Consider the following 21082-nt stretch of genomic DNA (forward strand, 5'->3'; position numbering starts at 1 on the left):
GAATGGTCAAACATTCCCATAGACACACTCATAAACTTTGTGTGGAAGCTGTTATAGTTGCAAAGGGTGGGCCAACTCAATCTTGAACCCTACAGACGAAGACTGGGATGTCAAGTTCATGTGTGTGTAAAGGCAGGTGTCCAAATACTTTTGACAGTATAGTGTATTTCTCAGGGAACATGTCCTAGTCATACATAGTGAAGGTCGAGCTGTATGTACAGGTTTGTCCTATGGCCACTTACCCTGTGTGGACTGGACTTGCCACAGGACTGATGTTGTCTGAGGTTTCAGTAGCTGGACTGCTGGGGATCTGGGATTCATCATCTAATTCCCTAGATGACTGAAACCAAAGAGGGACAATGTTAGCACACATGCCTTTCAGTTAGTATAACATTGAACAGTGAACAGTGGGTGCCTTTTTTTTTTTTTAAACATAGTTACACTGAACAAAATTATAAAGGCAATACTTTTGTTTTTGCCCCCATTTTTCATGAGCTGAACTCAAAGATCTAAGACTTTTTCTATGTACACAAAAGGCCGATTTCTCTCAAATATTGTTCACAAATCGTCTAAATCTGTGTTAGTGAGCACTTCTCCTTTGCTGAGATAATCCATCCACCTCACAGGTGTGGCATATCAAGATGCTGATTAGACAGCATATTTATTGCACAGGTGTGCCTTAGGCCGGCCACAATAAAAGGCCACTCTAAAATGTGCAGTTTTATCACACAGCACAATGCCACAGATGTCACAAGTTTTGAGGGAGCGTGCAAATGGCATGCTGACTGCAAGAATGTCCACCAGACCTGTTGCCCGTGAATTGAATGTTTATTTCTCTACCATAAGCCATCTCCAAAGGCATTTCTGAGAATTTGGGAATACATCCAACCGGCCTCAAAACCGCAGACCATGTGTAACCACACCAGCCCAGGACCTCCATATCCAGCATCTTCACCTCCAAGATGGTCTGAGACCAGCCACCCGGACAGCTGCTGAAACAATCGGTTTGCATATTTCTGCACAAACTGTCAGAAACCGTCTCAGGGAAGTTCATCTGCATGCTCGTCATCCTCATCGGGGTCTCCACCTGACTGCAGTTCCTCGTCGTAACCGACTCGAGTGGGCAAATGCTCACATTCGATGGAGTCTGGCACTTTGGAGAGGTGTTCTCTTCACAGATGAATCCCGGTTTTCTTAGATCTTTGGGTTCAGCTCATGAAAAATGGGGGCAAAAACAAGTGTTGCGTTTATAATTTTGTTCAGTATATATTATTATGTTGTAGTAGACCTGGTTGTTTGGCCATCTTTGTATGCAACATACAGCGCTACCCAAAAATAAATATATGAAGAACTAATAATTCATACCATAAAAAAGAATCTATATTGGAAGGCTTTCGTGGCGGTGAGTTCTCCCTGGACAATATTCTATTCCTTTGTTCCCCTTTCTTCTTTCTTTTTCTGCTCTATCCCTCTCTTCCCCTCCCTCCTCTTCTCTGTGACTTCATGATTGGACCTTAATAGGTCTTAGTTGGCATTCTTTTCTCACACCCATCCTATAGCTGCCTGATACTGATTGGAGCTTCTTGACCGTGGGGTGGGTATAGATATGCTCGTCACCTTCATCGGGTAGTGGGAAGCCATATGGGCCCTACCTAACCTCATCCTCGCTCCGGCCTCCGGCCTGGGGGTTCCCCTCCCTGCGCACAGCTGGTTCCCGATAGGGGTGCGTGGGTGGGCTTCACCTTGGTGGAGGTTGAATGTTTGCTTCTACATTGGTAGTGGCTTGGTATACTAAGCTATATTCTAACATGGTATCCCACTCAGTTCTTGCACTAGGGGACAAATGTCTTATGAATGTTACCGATTGTTCAGATTCATTGTTTGTTCTTACACTGTTAATTTCAAATGACTTACTCTGTTTTGTAATCTTGTTTTCTCAATAAAAATTTATTGAAAACTAAAAAAAGAATCAATAAAAATAAAAGGAAGCATGTTAAATAAATACATCAATGCATCATAAATAGATAAGAAATAAAAAAAAAATGAATTAAATAAAAAAAAAAATACATTAATTAACTTAATTAAAATTAAAAAAATAAATATATATTTTTTAATATATAGATTTATTAACGTATTGATTTTGTTTTCACTTCTTTTAATTTGTACAGATTATTTGCTATGGTATGAATTTTTAGTTCTTCATATATTGATTTTTTGTTAGCGCTGTATGTTGCATATAAAGATGGCCAAAGAACCCGAGATAAGACTGGGTGAAGATGTAAGTGCCAGTGAGGGTGTTTGCATTGCTGGAGGCAGGTAAATACTGCAGATTCGCTTTATTTTAAGGCGACTGAGGCACCCATGTGACTATGAATGCAGGAGTATATTCCTAACATTTACTAGAACTGAATAAGCTATTTGGATAAGTGGTGACAGATCTTCAACATGATGGATCAAGTCAAGCTAAATGTGAATAACTACTGGGTATACCATGACCTAATTCTTGTTATACTTTTGTACAAACAGAAGAAAGAGTTCTGCTGGAAGGATCAAAAGGTAATTATATGATACTGCAGAGAGATTTCTAATAACAGAGAAAGCAGTTTGAGGGGCAACCTCATCACAAAGTAAATGTTATAGTTCTACTTTAATTCATAATAAAAAAAATGTTATCTGTGGTAATACAACATTTATACTGCTATGTATGTATTAATGTAACAGTTACCGGTTCATCCTCCTCTTTTTTAAATATGACTGTTTCAGGGGTGACACAAGGAATCCTGGGCAATCCAGGTGACCCCACCCTGCTAAAGAGAGAAATGACATCTCATGTAGATGAATTAAACAAAACAAAGAGATAGAATAAGAGAATATGATGCATTTTTTATAAAAAATACCCCTGGTCGAGTTTAGGTAAGAATTCCATGTCTGTATCCTCATCCCGCTCTCTGGGCCCCGGAGGGGGTCTGAAATCCGGTGGCTCCTCCCCTAGGGAACAGCACAAAGGTAAAAAGAGAGAGTGGCTAAGGTAGCATATATATTGTATATAGAGATCCCCTATGTGAGTCGCACACAAACACTACAGTCTTTATCTAATAAGGCAAAAGCAATGTGCAGAGTGCAGAAACCCAGGGCAGCCAATCAGAATTCACCAATCATTGGCCTGACTACAATGACCAACTCAAAACTGCTATCTGATTGGCTTCTGTGGCTATCTGCACACCATTGCCTTTTGGTATGATGTTATTAAATAAAGACCTATTACGTATCAGTATATTCTTACAAAAGTGTGTTTGTGATTCAGATTTATAAAGAAAAGTGACAAATACGAATAACACACACTGATAACAGATGCTCAAAAAACATGCACACATGCAAAAAAAAAACACACGCCAACACGCAAAGCACAGATATCTGATACATCTTGCAGCAATGACTCACATAGAAGTTGAAGCCTGTAGTATTGCATTATGTTAATGAGATGCATATTTATGTTAATGATCTCTACAGAGGAGATTGGATGATTGATGTCATATTACAGATAAAGCAGGAACTGTGTTGTTTTATTAGGTCTAACTGATACTCTGCGATGACATGGTCCATATTTAATACAATCTAAAATCCTTGTCAAGAAATAATAATACAATGATGCAGAGAAATTTAATTATACAATAAAGGCAAACATTTTTTTAGCTTTGGAAAGGGTGGAGAGGGATTAGAACCACTGTCAGGTTTTTGCTGCTGTCTGTGCTCCGATTTGGGAGATTCACCCTCTCTATTTGTTCTGTTTAACATTATCACTAAACCCCAAATTCTGGGTTGTCACCAGAACAGGAAGAGAGGGTAAATATTCCAATGGGAACTCTACTTCTAGTGACCATGGTGACAACCAGGGATTTTTCTGACTGAAGGGATTTCCCCCTCACTTCCTGTTTTGGCTATGGGACAGGAATTGAAGGGAAATCTCCTCATTGAGAAACAGATTGCAAAAAACTGACAAATGTTTACAACCCTCCCTTACTCTATCCAGAGTGAAAAGAAGTTCTGCCTTTAGTTCTACTATAAGCTTTGAATATTTACACATAAGGGCAATGAAGGGGACATTTCTGGACCCCTGAAACCTATTGGATAATCTTTAGATTGTCCCCTGATGTTTACTGGAGAAAAGTTGTAGACCCCTTAGCTGTGGTCTAGCACTTCCATTTCCAATTCTGCTACAGGTTTTTATTGCTATATGTGTTCCAGATGGGGAGATTCCTCCTCTCTGTTAGTCTTGGAGACTACTGTCATTAGGACAGAAAGTGATGGCTAATCCAAAATTTTACAGATGTCAGAAGACAACTCTCATTTTGGATATTTGGATTTCCTGTCACTTCCTGTTATGTTTTCATGTCAGTAAGTAAGGGAAAATCTCTTGAATATGAAACAGATGGGGAAAAAACCTGACTGGAGTTTTATTTTTTCCATATCTAAAACAAAAATGTTTTTGCTTTAGATACAGTTTTAGGGACCCCCTGATCCTCCTGCCAAACATTAGATGATTAAAGAAGCAGAAAGTAAAAAATAAAGAGGAATTGGTTAACATCTGCTCCTAAATGGTGTTAATACCATGACCAAATGCCATGGCAGCCGTTGGTCAAAAGATTTCAGCCAGAAGGGTTTAGGGTTTATTTAAAATTGAGCGATGCAACGACTCTAATTGTACTAAATGTGAAAGAGACCAGGGTGATGCCCCAAGTTGTCTCATTACTTGAATACTATAATCCATATATTAAATGCAGTGTTTGATGTTCCTCACCAATCTGACACTATTACCTGTATAGGAAATTGTGACACGTGCTCTGGATCATCATACTGAAGATGCTGTTTGTAGTACGTTATTTCCTGTATGTAAATTGATTACTAAAAGGTGGATTTCCCTGGTCCCTCCTTCACTTAAGGAATGTTTCAGGAAGATGCATTCCGTGTTGTCATTTGAAAAACTGAAATATAATGATGAGGATTGTGTACTGAAATATCAGAAACTATGGTCCTCATCGATTGAGAATACTGATAGCTCTCAGAGGTCAAGACCTCCCCCTATGGTTTTTCCTGTTGTAGGGACCCTGCCATAAACGGAATGTCCATATTCTAAATATTGTGTTTGCAGCTTTGTCGTAGCCAGCCTAAGCTCTGATTTTATTTGTTATCTAGGTTAGTTGGGTTCTCCCTAAGCTCAAGACATTGTTTCTGTTTGCTACCCAGAAGTGTTCTGAAGTGGTTAAAGTGAGAAGATACAATGTTGTAGTTTATGAATAATTATTTCACTCTGACCAAACTTTAGGGGGTTTACGCCAGTGATGTTGACTTGGGAAGGAGATACTTATTCAGGGAACCCTTCTAGAAAAGCCCCTTGCCTTCCAGATGATGTAGGTAAAGAGGGAGTCCTTGGTCTCCCAGGCCTTGTTAGGTGGGGAGGTAGCTGAAGAAGAGGCCCTTGACTCCCAGGCTTGTGGCCTGGGGAGGGAATGGTTCCATAGGCACTTCACAAGGGTTGGTAATGGGCCTATGCTAGGGCCTGGAAGACAAAAAGGTAGCGACTTCAGACAAACTTTGTTCAGTCCTTTGCTGTTTTGGCCTAAAGGCACACAAATGAAGACTGCCAGTTTCAGCTTAAAGCAGAACCAGAATTCCACTGCAAAAAAAAAAACAGTGGGCAGGCAGGCTTTTATTGCAGAAGAGACATGCAATGTCTCTTCTGCAATAAAATGCCACTACCTGCCTGCTTGCTGTCTTCTTTGATATTAGCTAATGAAGAGGCCCGAAGACGGGCATTCAAAAGATAATGTCAGCGCTGGCAAGGGACCATTGGACAGGTAAGTATTAATAACTTTAGTTCCACATTAAAAGCACACCACTAGGTTATGAGAAAGGCTAAAGTAATTGATTTTTGAGTGGAAGGAACTCTTTGACACTATTTTGTGTGTGAAGTAATCCCTAACGCTCATCCTCAGACTCTGAGCTAATAAAGCATTCAAAAAAGACTGACAGAGTGGATGTCCATCATTTGGTCGCTGCTGAGGGCTGGTAAGTGTTTTAGGGCAACAGAGAGCAGGAGAGCTTGGGGTACTAAACCCTGATCCTGCTCGTCAGATGAGATTATATGACAAATGCTTTTGCATCTGGTCACGTGGCCAGCACTGTTATCATCCAAATGTCCAGTGTAGCAGGAGGTTCAGAATAGAGGGAGGTCCAGTATAGGCCCAATTTATGATAGAGGATGAAATATCTAAATCAACAAGTGACTCAAGTGAGGAATCACTGTCTTAATGCAACAATCTACCAACCAGTAAATGGCCTACCTACCTTTTACCTAGAAGAGTGTACCAAGAAGCCACAATCACTATTCTGCATGGCCTTAGTCAGATATACTGTAAATGTAAAGTTTAACATGGATTTGAAAAGACAGTGCACTGGGTTTAAAAGGTTTTGCTAACCCTTGTAACAGCCAGGCTTTGTTATTATTAGTGTCCAATATTATCTTTGCATACTTAAGTACAAACCCGATTCCAAAAAAGTTGGGACACTGTACAAATTGGGAATGAAAACAGAATGCAATGATGTGGAAGTTTCAAATTTCAATATCTTATTCAGAATACAACATAGATAACATATCAAATGTTTAAACTGAGAAAATGTATAATTTTAAGGGAAAAATAAGTTGATTTTAAATTTCATGACATCAACACATCTCAAAAAGGTTGGGACAAGGCCATGTTTACCATTGTGTGGCATCCCCTCTTCTTTTTATAACAGTCTGCAAACGTCTGGGGACTGAGGAGACAAGTTGCTCAAGTTTAGGAATAGGAATGTTGTCCCATTCTTGTCTAATACAGGCTTCTAGTTGCTCAATTGTCTTAGGTCTTCTTTGTCGCCTCTTCCTCTTTATGATGCTATGTTTTCTATAGGTGAAAGATCTGGACGGCAGGCTGGCCATTTCAGTACCCGGATCCTTCTTCTACGCAGCCATGGTGTTGTAATTGATGCAGTATGTGGTCTGGCATTGTCATGTTGGAAAATGCAAGGTCTTCCCTGAAAGAGACAACGTCTGAATGGGAGCATATGTTGTTCTAGAACTTGGATATACCTTTCAGCATTGATGGTGCAATTCCAGATGTGTAAGCTGCCCATGCCACACGCACTCATGCAACCCCATACCATCAGAGATGCAGGCTTCTAAACTGAGCTCTGATAACAACTTGGGTTGTCCTTGTCCTCTTTAGTCCGAATGACATGGCGTCCCAGTTTTCCAAAAAGAACTTCAAATTTTGATTCGTCTGACCACAGAACAGTTTTCCACTTTGCCACAGTCCAGTTTAAATGAGCCTTGGCCCAGAGAAAATGCCTGTGCTTCTGGATCATGTTTAGATATGGCTTCTTTTTTGGCCTATAGAGTTTTAGCGGGCAACGGCGAATGGCGCGGTGGATTGTGTTCACCGACAATGTTTTCTGGAAGTATTCCTGAGCCCATGTTGTGATTTCCATTACAGTAGCATTCCTGTATGTGATGCAGTGCCGTCTAAGGGCCCGAAGATCATGGGCATCCAGTATGGTTTTCCGGCCTTGTTTCTTACACACAGAGATTATTCCAGATTCTCTGAATCTTTGGATGATATTATGCACGGTGGATGATGATAACTTCAAACTCTTTGCAATTTTTCTCTGAGAAACTCCTTTCTGATATTGCGCCACTATTTTTCGCCGCAGTATTGGGGGAATTGGTGATCCTCTGCCCATCTTGACTTCTGAGAGACATTGCCACTCTTGAGAGTCTGTTTTTATACCCAATCATGTTGCCAATTGACCTAATAAGTTGCAATTGTAATTGGTCCTCCAGCTGTTCCTTCTATGTACATTTAACTTTTCCGGCCTCTTATTGCTACCTGTCCCAACTTTTTTGGAATGTGTAGCTCTCATGAAATCCAAAATGAGCCAATATTTGGCATGACATTTCAAAATGTCTCACTTTCAACATTTGATGTGTTATCTATATTATATTGTGAATGAAACATAAGTTTATGAGATTTGTAAATTAGTCCATTCCTTTTTTAGTCACAATTTGTACAGTGTCCCAACTTTTTTGTAATTGGGTTTGTAGTAAGCCTGTTCTTACTGTTTAAATAAGTGGCCTAATAGCTGGTAATGATATAACAAATTCACTAGTGTAAGTACTTGAAATGTAAATTAATGCTAATTATCTTTCGTTGAAACTTTAATTACTTGTGTTTATACAATGCTGTAAATAATCAACATCTCATTAGCAGTTTATAGAGCTGAGGAAAGGTTTCTAAACCCCGAGTATAATAACCAGGTGATTATGTATTTAGGTACAATAAAAACTGTTCATCAAACAATTATTTTTTGGGCAAAAATGATATAAAAAAAGTCAAAATTCTGATATACTGGAAAAGTTGTGCCCCATTTAGTTTCAAAAGGAAAAACGTTATCAGTGTAGCTTTTCTAAAACACCTGTAAAAATTTTAAAAAATACGACTTTCAGTGTGCGTTCCTGGTGCCCACTCTATATGTGAAAGGCTATAGAGTTTTCTAATGGCTCTTATAGGCAGCACCCTTTTCATTTTATCTATTTACCAGCTTGGAAAAAACTTTTTTGCCATGAACACCATTTTTGGCTTTGATTTTAGCATAGGCTTTAGAGCGTAAAGCCTAATTTGTACAATTTAAAGTGTATCTAAAGCCAAACTTTAGGAGTCGGAGATGGTTAAAACTCCTTCTTTCTTAACCCTTCATTTTATTATGAGATCTCCTCCCACTTCCTGTCTTGTAGAAACAACAGGAAGTGAGAGGACATCACTAGAACAGGTATCCTTATTGGAAGATTTCTTCTCACTTTCTGTCCTGGTGACAATTCACAATTTCTAGCTATTCTTTCCCTTTCAGTTATGATGACAACGGCCACCAGGAGAAATGAAGAAGGTGAATCTCCCCTTCTAAGGTACAGACAACTTATAAATACTGACAGGGCTTCTAACCATTCCCCATTCAATCCAAAATTACAAAAACATTTTTGGATTCAGATACACTTTAATGATCGTATAGAGGCAGATAAGACTGCCAGAGATTTACCATCCTTAGCTTCAGGGAAGCATGTAAGTTAAAACTATAGTGGGGAAATGGGAACCATACAGTGCTTCCGGAAAGTATTCACTGCGCTTCACTTTTTCCACATTTTGAAATGTTACAGCCTTACTGAGCGATCGGGGGAGAATGGCCTTAATCAGGGAGGAGACCAAGAACCTGATGGTCACTCTAAAAGGGCTCCAGCGTTTCTCTGTGGAGAACCTTCCAGAAAAACAACCATCTCTGCAGCACTCCACCAATCAGGCCTGTATGGTAGAGTGACCAGATGGAAGCCACTCCTCAGTAAAAGGCACATGACAGCCCACCTGGAGCTTGCCAAAAGGCACCTAAAGGACTCTCAGACCATGAGAAACAAAATTCTCTGTCTGATAAAACAAAGATTGAACTCTTTGGCCTGAATGGCAAGCATCATGTCTGGTGGAAACCAGGTACTGCTTATTACCTGGCCAATATCATCCCTACAGTGAAGCATGGTGGTGGCAGCATCATGCTGTGGGGATGTTTTTCAGCAGCAGGAACTTGGAGACTAGTCAAGATCGAAGGAAAAATAAATGCAGCAATGTACAGAGACATCCTTGATGAAAACCTGCTCCAGAGCGCTTTGGAAGGTTCATCTTCCAACAGGACAACATCCCAAAGCACAGAGCCATGGTAACAAAGGAGTGGCTATGGGACAACTCTGTAAATGTCCTTGAATAGCCTAGACTTGAACCCGATTGAACATCTTTGGGGAGATCTGAAAATGGCTATGCACTGACGCTCCCCATCCACCCTGATGGAGCTTAAAAAGGTCCTGCAAAGAAGAATGGGAGAAACTGCCCAAAAATAGGTGTGCCAAGCTAGCATCATACTCAAAATGACTTGAGGCTGTAATTGGTGCCAAAGGTGCTTCAACAAAGTATTGAGCAAAGGCTGTTAATACTTATGCACATGTAATTTTTTTCATTTCTTATTTTTAATAAATTTGCAAAGATTTCAAACAAACTTCTTTCACATTGTCATTATGGGATATTGTTTGGAGAATTTTGAGGAAAATAATGAATTTAATCAATTTTGGAATAAGGCTGTATCATAACAAAATGTTGAAAAAGTGAAGCGCTATGAATACTTTCCAGATGCAATGTATATTCATCTTGCAGCAGTATCCAAGTAGATATTGTCTGGTCTTTGGATACAGCCTGTAAATGGGCTGAACATCTGAAGCAACCAAATTGGCCATACTTAGATACATGATGTGGCAGCCCTGGTATGAAAAGTCTTACTAACTCTAAAAAGAATTTATATAATGATTCAAAGAATTAATGGCATAAAAACAGAAAACCTACAAGTACCTTTATCTGTAATAATATTGTATTAAAATACAATGGAATCACTGATGTCTGAATTACCTATTAATGAAGTGGCGATTTGATTTGAGAACTTAGGAATAAAAATAGCCGCAATGGAGTTATGTTAAAAAAAAAATTAATGCAATTCATATCTTTTAGATGCTTTATACCCTCTCAATCCAATAATAATGGATAATTAGGGTTAAGACAAGCTACTCTGTGTGATGAGAAGTTAATAGAGTAGTTAAGCGGGTATATATTAGATGCCAATAACATGCTTTGGTTTGGGGCAGCTGAGACGAGACTAATGAGATGAAGAAGCTGAATGGCTTGATTGTTATGAGGTTCGGGGGGTCAAAATTGCTGCAGTTCCTACCATGTAGAGGCAGGTGTGGGGTTCCTAGAAAGTAAGAAGAGCCACAGTTTTATCCAAGGCCCAGTCCATGTGGTAAAGTAAGGGGGAGCAGACTCTGAGATCAGAAACTAATAGGAAGGGGATCCAGAACCAGAAAAATACATAGTGACACAGAAAGACAGGGAAGGGATAGGGCAGCCTGTGGACCTCAAGCTGGGAACAGCTGTCAAAAAATACTTTGGTGGATCTTTGTCAAGAAGCACCTTAGATGGGAATGTGGCATATTTGCCTCGCAGAACCTAAATATCCAAGGATTTAGTGTCAGCCACGGGCTAGCGAATCATGTTAGAATTTGTAGCCCTTCAATAGCAGGGAGGCCACAGGCTGTCCAACATTGGAATAAAGGACAAGTTCGGGGCAAACACATGTTATGCAGGAGACAGAAAGGTATCTCTCACCTTCATCCTCCGACACATCCAGCATCTCGTCCACTGTTTCAGGAAAGCTCATCCTGTGCCTTTCGTTGGCTAGCTGTGAGAGAGACAAAGTCACACACCAATCTCTCCCAACTAGCCCTTCTGCCCAATAACTGCTGATACCTCAGGCACCCCACTGCTCCTATTTTACCAAACTATAGTAACTTCTGTTATCCCTGCCTGCATTTTAAAACTAAGCTCCAGACAAACTACTAAATACATAAGCAAACAGCTTTGACTGTCTAAGCATAAGTAATTATGTTCAGCCCAGTTTTGCCATCCAGGCATTCCCCTCACAAATAGCATATCCAGGTTCTAGATTTCCGTGCAAACTACACTGAAGTTAAGAAATACAATCTGGTGCAGGGCCTGGCTCATCCCGTTACTTGAAAAATTTGCAGCAGCACATTGATAAAGTCACCTCTCTGCTCTCCCTTCCAGTAACCATGTTCACAAACAGTGGTGTGCAAAGCAATACAGCCCTCATGGTGCTGATCCTTGCTCTCCTAGTCGGATTGCTGCTGTGCAAGGAATTACAGGAAGCTAATGTCAGAAAAGAATCATGTACTTATGTTTTGCAACATTTCTTTATTTTCTAATTCATTCATAACTGGATTAAATGTTTTTTTCTGCCTCTATTTAAATCAATGTCCCCACTGTGCATAAATAGTTGTCTATGTATTTGCTTCACTATAAAGGGGCTTTTAAAGTATATCTAATGGAAAAAAAAATGTGTCCATTTTGCTAATAGTGAGAAAGGGTTAAAACTTCTGTCTGTTTTTTAATTGTTATCCATGTCCCCACCAAATAGATCCATGCAATATTGTGGAAAGTGACAGTGTCTCCTCCTGATAAACCCCTCTCTCAGCAAGGTATACACACTCACCGTCACCCTGCTCTATCAGAGGCCTTGCTCCATTGCTCTAACAGGGCATCTGTGTAAGGTAGAGCATGTGACCTCCCTGTGGGACAGGCTGAAAATGCTCAAGTAGACGCCATTATCTTGGGTAAGCACGAATCCAGCAAAAGAGCATAGACAGGTGAGTAAAACATGTTGAGGTAGGGGGTTACTAGAAGACTCTGTGACTCTGCCCAGAATGGGCAAGGTGACAGTGTTTATCTTTTGTATTATGGGTTTAGGGACTCCCAGGTCACCATTTAATGTAAAAGAAGTTACTGCAAGCACCTCTCACTTTTCACAAATTAGCCCAGCTATAAAATCAGAGAAGACATTTTTCTGAAGCCCAACTCCAGCCAAAACATTTGTTTTTAGTTTAAAGAAGGTAAAAAAGAGCTGAAACCTCTTTTAGGTTTTAGATGTTTCTGTCGCTGTTGATGGGATTGTCTGTCAAATATAAATAGTTGTTCTCATAGATTAGAATAATGTTCTCATAGAAGAGCTTTCTCTTCACGTCCTGTTCTGTCTGACACTCATTACCCAGAAGTAAGGGAAAATCTCCATCCTAGGGACATTGGCAATAAAGAGACAGCAATAAAATCCCAGCAGAGATTACTCACATTTTCTTACTGTACTAGAAATGGTGCTAGAAATTTATTGAAGCCTGTCACCTCACTTTCTGTTCTGTGTGACACCCGGCAGATAAGAAAAATAGTTTTTTGTACTCACTGTAAAATCCTTTTCTCATTGAGGGACACAGCTTGGTAGTAAGCAAACAGAGTTTTGATTAGGGTCCATTTCTACTATAGGTAGCAGTATACCTAGGTTGCTTACTACAATGCTGTGTCCTTTAATCGATGATAGAGAAAATGCAATTTTTGTACTCACCATAATATAATTTTTCTAGAGTCCATTGGGGTACACTGCTTGGTAGTAAGTAACCTAGGTTATACTGCTGCCCACTTAATTAAACTAGGTTATAGTCTGGTCCTGTATAAGAAGGTATTCTGCATAGGCTACAGAATAGTAGTAGGTTATTTTGTCAGCTATGAATGAAACGGGGTACATATAACAATGTGATCATAAATGTTTATTATAAAAATTTGAGTGTATCGATATACAACCGTGCAAGTAACAAATTGTTTCAACCAGTGGAGACGACATGAAACAAGACAAACATGATATGTAGACAAATGATAACAAAAACCGGCCGGTACACGATAATGGTGGTTTCAAGAATGCATTTACATATATATCTCATCAATAGTAATAAAGTGGTATGTTATATACAGATATATATGTAAATGCATTCTTGATACCATCATTATCGTGTACCGGCTGGTTTTTGTTATCATTTGTCTACATATCATGTTTGTCTTGTTTCATGTCGTCTCCACTGGTTGAAACAATTTGTTACTTGCACGGTTGTATATCGATACACTCAAATTTCTATAATAAACATCTATGATCACATTATTATATGTGCCCCGTTTCATTCATAGCTGACAAAATAACCTACTGCTATTCTGTAGCCTATGCAGAATACCTTCTTATATGCTAGTCCTGGTTTAGTCAGCAACCCGCACATACACACAGGGGTAGGTTCATAGATCTCATCCTACAACTCCAATCAACCACCTTTATATATAGTCTGGTCCTGCCCTCACGCACAGGAAGTCTGGGGTGGGGTGGTAGCAGATCTTACCTTCTGGTAATAGGGATCTGTGACACCATAGATGCAACCCATCATAAAAAATGTTTTGTACTATATATGCCAGGAAAATTATCTTGGTCCAATAGAAAAAGTTGTCCTCCAAATTTAAAGATGTGGAGGACTTTGGTTGATACTGAGCTCCCACTTAAAAATGTATGTATATGGGGCGCAACTGTCCGCAAAAGTTCACAAAAACTTGGGTGGAATGGGTTGAGGCGAGAGACCTGACCCTGTGAATGCCCTGCTCTGTGAACCCCCCATTAGGTATTTATTTGTCTCCGCTGCCTTTGGCACAGTAGACCACCCCCTCCTCCTCAAAAAAACTCCACTCCTTTGGCCTACATGACTGTGCTCTTCACTGGTTCTCATCCTACCTATTGCAACGCACCTTCAGTGCTACTTACAACTCTACTACCTCCTCTCCTCTTCCTTTCTCTGTCCGAGTCCCCCAATGTTCTGTCCTTGGACCACTCCTTTTCTTAATCTACACCTCCTCCCTGGGTCAGCTGATTACCTCCCATGGCTTTCAATATCATCTCTATGCTGATGACACCCAAATCTATCTCTCCACCTCTCAGCTCACTCCATCATTCTCCTCACGTATCACCAGCTTACTAACAGACATATCAGTCTGGATGTCACATCACTTCCTCAAACTCAACCTATAAAAAACCAAGCTCATGATATTTCCTCCCCCACGGTCCTCCTCCCTTGATTTCTCTGTCAACATCAATGGCACAATTATCAACCCATCCACCCATGCCAAGGTCCTGGGTATAATCCTGTACTCTGAACTATCCTTTCGGCCACACATCCAGTCACTGTCCAAAGCTTGCCGCCTCAACCTCCGCAACATCTCCAAGATATGTCCCTTCCTAACTAATGATACCAAAAAGCTTCTAATCCACTCCCTGGTCATCTCTCGTCTCGATTACTGCAACTCCCTTCTCATTGGCTTACCTTTAAAAAGACTATCCCCCCTTCAGTTCATCATGAACGCTGCTGCCAGGCTCATCCACCTTGCAAACCGCTCTGTGTCTGCTACCCCTCTTTGCCAATCCCTCCATTGGCTGCCACTCAACCAACTAATTAAATTCAAGTTACTAACCTTAACTTACAAAGCCATGCATAAGTTGGTGCCCAGCTACATCACTAATATGGTCTCAAAATGCCGACCAACTTGTTTTCTTCATTCCTCCCAGGACCTCCTGCTCTCTAGCTCCCTTGTAACCACTTCCCATGCTCACCTCCAGAACTTCTCCCGAGCTTCTCCCATTCTCTGGAATGCTCTACCCCCATCTGTCTGACTATCTCCTACTTTGTCTACATTCAGACGATCCATGAAAACACATTTCTTCAGAGAAACCTATCTGGCATCCACCTAACAACTGTACTTTTATTTTCTCCATCAGCCCATCCCCCACAGTTATTACCTCTTGTATCTCTTGACCCTCCCTCTGAGATTGTAAGCTCTAACGAGCAGGGCCCTCTTACTCCTATGGTATTAAAGTGTATTGTATTTGTACTGTCTACCCTCAAGTTGTAAAGCGCTGCGTAAACTGTCGGCAGTATATAAATCCTATATAATAATAATAATAATAATAATAATAATAATTTGTATATATATATTCCCCCATCCCCTTTTTTCCCTTCTTCTGCTTTGGTCCCGGTTCTGCTAATGATAATACTTGGGTCTCTAACCTGGTGTAGTGTATTGTAGATTGATAGTGAGTTGTTAGACTCTATTTGATATGTGACTGTGCTTGTGCAAATCTTACTCACTTGAAGTTCTTTATGTATGCTTTATGTAACACCCAGGTTGTGATTTGTGAGATTGCTTTATTGTACCTACTTTTCAGCTTGAAGATACTGTTCCACTGCTGTGCGTAATTGTTGTTTGTTAAACGTAATATAGCACCTCAATAGCTCAATTTAAATGTATTTGCATCTTTTAAGTGATGGTGGAACCTTCCCTCTGAATACCATACACAGTATATGTGGTGTCCAGCAAACCAAATTTACAACTTTATATCTTTCAAACAAATAACAATTTAAAAATATAAAATTGCAGTATATTAGTGATGGTGACACCCCCTCAAGAAATAAAACAACTTCACTTACAATAGGGGGTGTCATCATCGCTAATATACTACAATTTCATGTTTTTCATGAAATTTTTATTTGTTTGAAAGTTATAAAGTTGTACATTTGGTTTATCCTAGCCTAAGAGAAAGAAATGATTGACCCCTTGAGGATGGTGATGGGATTTATTAACATTGCCAGTAATGCAGGGGGTTAATTAACACAGCCACTGGTCATTGCTGTATTAGTGGCCAGTGGCAGTTTTTTTTAACCTCTTGCATTACTAGGTAGTGGAAATTTTGATTAACCTCCTCACTCCCCCAAGAGGTTAATCACATATACAGTATGTACAAAGCTGCAATAGTGGCAACTGTCAGTAATTAACCCCTTGTATTACTCCCAAGGGGTTAACAACTTGTGCAAAGTCACATTAGTGGCCAGTCACTATGTTATCCCCAGTTTTGGGCAGGTTATTTTAGTGTAAACTGGCAACAATACTAGGGGTTATTCCATTAGTAGACTGGCACCATTACTAGGGGTTATTACTGCTTAAACTGGCACCAATACTAGGGGTTATTACTGTGTAAACTGGCACCAATACTAGGCTTTATTACTGCATAAACTGTCATCAATACTAGGCTTTAATCACATATATGTACAAAGCTGCAATAGTGGCAATTGTCAGTGATTACTCCCAAGGGGTTAACAATTTGTACAAAGCCTCATTAATGGCCAGTCACTATGTTGTCCCCAGTTTTGGATGGGTTATTTTAGCGTAAACTGGCACAAATATTAGGGGTTATTACTGCCTAAACTGGCACCAAAACTAGAGGTTATTACTGTGTAAACTGGCATCAATACTAGGGGTTATTACTGCGTAAACTGGCACCAATACTTGGGGCTATTACTGGGTAAACTGGCACCAATACTAGGGGTTAATACTGCGTAAACTGGCACCACATTGGTGGTTAGTAAAAAGTATGCAACCTCACAGTGGTGTCATGCTGCTTGCTTTGCCAAGTGGTTTTGGCCCAGGAACTATGTCAATTCTATCAAATGGCAGGACAATCAACCACTGCTCAATTAAGCCCTAGCAATCTTTGTAGGAACCCTAGGGTTTACCCTGGTTGTGAATGGCTGGTTTAGGAGGTCAAGACTATTTACTGTATTTAAACATCAAAGTCCAGATATACCAGGAAATGTGTTTCAGGTACAATGTAGTTTTGCCTTCATCAAGGCCTTACTTGTTGGTTTGAATAGCACGCTTTGAACAAGAAGAGCATAGCAACCAGTTTAAGCTGAATTAACCCTTATGAATCTATCACACTATTTTGAGGCGGCACAGCTCTGATAAGGTGGGGATGTTTGGACCCCGAAACACATAGGTTTCCTATTTTTTGGACTTCTCAGATTAAATAAATACTCCTTAACCTTTTTTATGGTGCTCTTGCTTTTCCTACACCTACTGTACCAAAAATAAAAAGGTTACAGAAGTTCTAAACTTTCTCTACTGTGTTCAAAACAAAAAAAAAATTGCCTTAACTGGGCTTTAACCTGATAGTTGCTCATGCAGAAGAACATGCATGTGAGTGCAGATGTCAATTAGTTGGTTGTGCAGCTCTCTTCTCACATGCAGGCTGTAAATATTTGGGTAACGTAGAGTTTTTCAGCTCCTGGCTGTGTGATAATGTTAACACCCTGGCAGGCAGGCAGAGGTTGAGGTGCTGCTATTAAGTCTCTTTAGTGAATACTAATGCAAAACAATTACAACAAACAGCTTCACCCCTCTTGGATTGTTTGTACTGGGTACCCCCAATGTCATCTGTCCCATTAAACTTCACCAACCAGCTGCAAAATTCCCACAAGTCTCCAACCACATCCACATGTCACTCACCTGACCCCATAGTTTTTCCCCTGTGTCCAGCTAATGTTAATTGGCTCCCCACTTGTGACTCACCTGTATCTGGGGTCCGTCTGTCACTAGACTCAGAACATCTGTCACTGAGATGTATCCTAGTCGCTTTGCAATTGCCAACGGGGTGATTCCATTCTGCAGAGGCGAGGGCACAGGAAGGTGCAACGGGGCAATGGGGAGAAGAATGGGGTATGAGAGGCCAAAAAGAAGCAGTTGATGGGTGATGAAGCAGAGTGACAGAAGGCAAGACGGGCAACAAGGAAAAAACAGGACAGAGTGATAAAATACAGTGACAGTCAAAATAAGTGACAGACCACAAGAGGCCACAACAACAGAGCTAGAAGACAGCTTGTGAGACAGACATCAGACAGGACATATTGACAGAACATGACATGACTGGCAGCTCTCACCATGCTAGCCTGGTTGGGGCAAGCTCCATTCTTCAACAGAAGTGTGACAATGTCTGTGTGTCCTTGCTGAGCTGCTTGATGGAGAGGAGTGAAACCCAACTGCAGAAAAATGACAATGGATTAGCAACTGACCTTGAAGTGGTTGTAAAGGCCAAATGTTTTTTACCTTAATGCATTCTCTGGCTCTGTAAAAAACCTTCTCCATCCAGCACTGAGCCTGCTGCTCTCCCTCCTCACATTGACTCCTGCTACTGTCAATCAAATCAAGTGACGAGGGAGTGGGGGATGGGGGCTAAGCCGCACTGCGTGTATCAATAGACACACACAACGTGGCTCAGGATGGTGGCACAGGGAAAGGAGGCGAAGTCCAGTGCACCAGCGGAGGACCCCAGAGGATCAGGGCTGCTCTGCGCAAAAACCATTACACAGAGCAGGTAAGTATAAAATCCTGTTTTTTTTTTTTTTAATTCCTTTTTTAACTTTACAATCACTTTAAGGTAATATGGATTAGTAGTTGTCTAGATGAGCCAATGCAGCAAGTTTTCAGGTACACTGAGCTAGCATTTTGAGATCATTCCTTCACAGCTACCTTTGACCTCCTTTTAAACTACTTCAAACTTTTCTGAGATACTTTTGTAATCCCATTCATTTTTATATGTAGAAAAGTGGTTCTGATGCGATTATATTGCCTATGTACTCATTCATTCACCCACTCATTTTTGGGTGGCCAATTTAAAAAGAAGTTAGGTACTGAAATGTATAGACAATTTCTTCATTTACCACGTTTGGCAGCCCATATGTACAAAAGCTGAACCACAATAACATTTTGAACCAACAATAACATTTTGAAAGAGTGTTATTTTTTTAGAAAAAAATGTACAGTACTTTGAGTGAAAAAAAATAAGATGCTGTAAAAAAACTAACACTCACCAAAAAATTGCTAATTGACCATGGTCCACAATATTACTACCTGTCAACCATGTTTATCATATGTTAAAATAAAAGTACATTCAAATTCTTTATTCTAGGAAGCATACATTATATTTGTTTTTTATGTTTTTACAAATATACAGGAAAATAAAATAAAAAAGAGCAAAAGAATTTTGCGGTGTCACAACAATGCAATATTGGTATAATGAACAAGTAACCATTGAAGATCAATATCCAGTATATATAGTATCTCACAAAAGTGAGTACACCCCTCACATTTTTGTAAATATTTTATTCTATCTTTTCATGTGACAACACTGATGAAATGACACTTTGCTACAATGTAAAGTAGTGAGTGTACAGCTTGTATAACAGTGTAAATGTGCTGTCCCCTCAAAATAACTCAAGCCAATAATATATAAACCGCTGGCAACAAAAGTGAGTACACCCCTAAGTGAAAATGTCCCAATTGGACCCAATTAGCCATTAGCCATTTTCCCTCCCTAGTGTCATGTGACTCGTTAGTGTTACAAGGTCTCAGGTGTGAATGGGGAGCAGGTGTGTTAAATTTGATGTTATCATTCTCACTCTCTCATACTGATCATTGGAAGTTCAACATGGCACCTCATGGCAAAGAACTCTCTGAGGATCTGAAAAAAGAATTGTTGCTCTTCATAAAGATGGCCTAGGCTTTAGGAAGATTGCCAAGACCCTGAAACTGAGCTGCAGCAGGGTGTCTAAGACCATACAGCGGTTTAACAGAACAGGTGCCATTTAGAACAGGCCTCGCAATGGTTGACCAACGAAGTTGAGTGCATGTGCTTAGCGTCATATCCAGAGGTTGTCTTTGGGAAACAGACGTATGAGTGTTGCTGGCATTGCCACACAGGTTGAAGGGGTGCGGGTCAGTGCTCACCAGTGCTTAGACCATACACCGCACACTGCATCAAATTGGTCTGCATGGCTGTCGTCCCAGAAGGAAGCCTCTTCTAAAGATGATGCACAGGAAAGCCCACAAACAGTTTGCTGAAGACAAGCAGACTAAGGACATGGATTACTGGAACCATGTCCTATGGTCTGATGAGACTAAGATAAACTTATTTGGTTCAGATGTGTCAAGCGTGTGTGGCGGCAACCAGGTGAGGAATACAAAGACAAGTGTGTCTTGCCTACAGTCAACCATGGTGGTGGGAGTGTTATGGTTTTGGGCTGCATGAGTGCTGTCGGCCCTGGGGAGCTACAGTTCATTGAGGGAACCATGATTGCCAACATGTACTGTGACATACTGAAGCAGAGCATGATCCCCTCCCTTCAGAGACTTTGCAGCAGGGCAGTATTCTAACGTGATAACCACCCCCAAAACACCTCCAAGACGACAACTGCTTTGCTACAGAAGCAGAGGGTAAAGATGATGGACTGGCCAAGCATGTCTCCACACCTAAACCCTATTGAGCATCTGTGGGGCATCTTCAAATGGAAAGTGAAGGAGCGCAAGGTCTCATTCACCAGCTCCGTGATGTCGTCATGGAGGAGTGGAAGAGGACTCCAGTGGCAACCCGTGAAGCTCTGGTGAACTCCATGCCCAAGAGGGTTAAGGCAATGCTGGAAAATAATGGTGGCCACACAAAATATTGACTCTTTGGGCCCAATTTGGACATTTCACTTAGGGGTGTACTCACCTTTGTTGCCAGCAGTTTAGACATTATTGGCTGTGTGTTGAGTTATTTTGGACAGCAAATTGACACTGTTATACAAGCTGTACACTCACTACTTTACATTGTAGAAAAGTCTAATTTCTTTAGTGTTGTCACATGAAAAGATATAATAAAATAT

At 40.4% G+C, this 21082-nt stretch overlaps 1 protein-coding gene across 5 annotated transcripts in view; it reads right to left on the reverse strand.

Annotated features, from left to right (window-relative positions):
- Positions 1 to 21082, reverse strand: part of ANK1 (ankyrin 1) — a 409057-nt gene that overhangs the window by 79732 nt on the left and 308243 nt on the right. For 4 of the 5 annotated variants that reach the window (XM_082256779.1, XM_082256777.1, XM_082256781.1 and 1 more), the window contains 7 exons: positions 18320 to 18418; positions 17952 to 18044; positions 11283 to 11355; positions 10846 to 10869; positions 2898 to 2988; positions 2726 to 2807; positions 243 to 340 (listed from right to left, as the gene is read on the reverse strand). In XM_082256779.1, the coding sequence (XP_082112905.1) occupies positions 243 to 340; positions 2726 to 2807; positions 2898 to 2988; positions 10846 to 10869; positions 11283 to 11355; positions 17952 to 18044; positions 18320 to 18418 (560 nt within the window). The remainder of the gene's footprint in view (positions 1 to 242; positions 341 to 2725; positions 2808 to 2897; positions 2989 to 10845; positions 10870 to 11282; positions 11356 to 17951; positions 18045 to 18319; positions 18419 to 21082) is intronic. The other variant, XM_082256778.1, reaches the window with a different exon arrangement.

Source organism: Pelophylax lessonae (genome assembly GCF_965119305.1).
Source record: "Pelophylax lessonae genome assembly, chromosome: 4".
Lineage (NCBI taxonomy): Eukaryota > Metazoa > Chordata > Amphibia > Anura > Ranidae > Pelophylax > Pelophylax lessonae.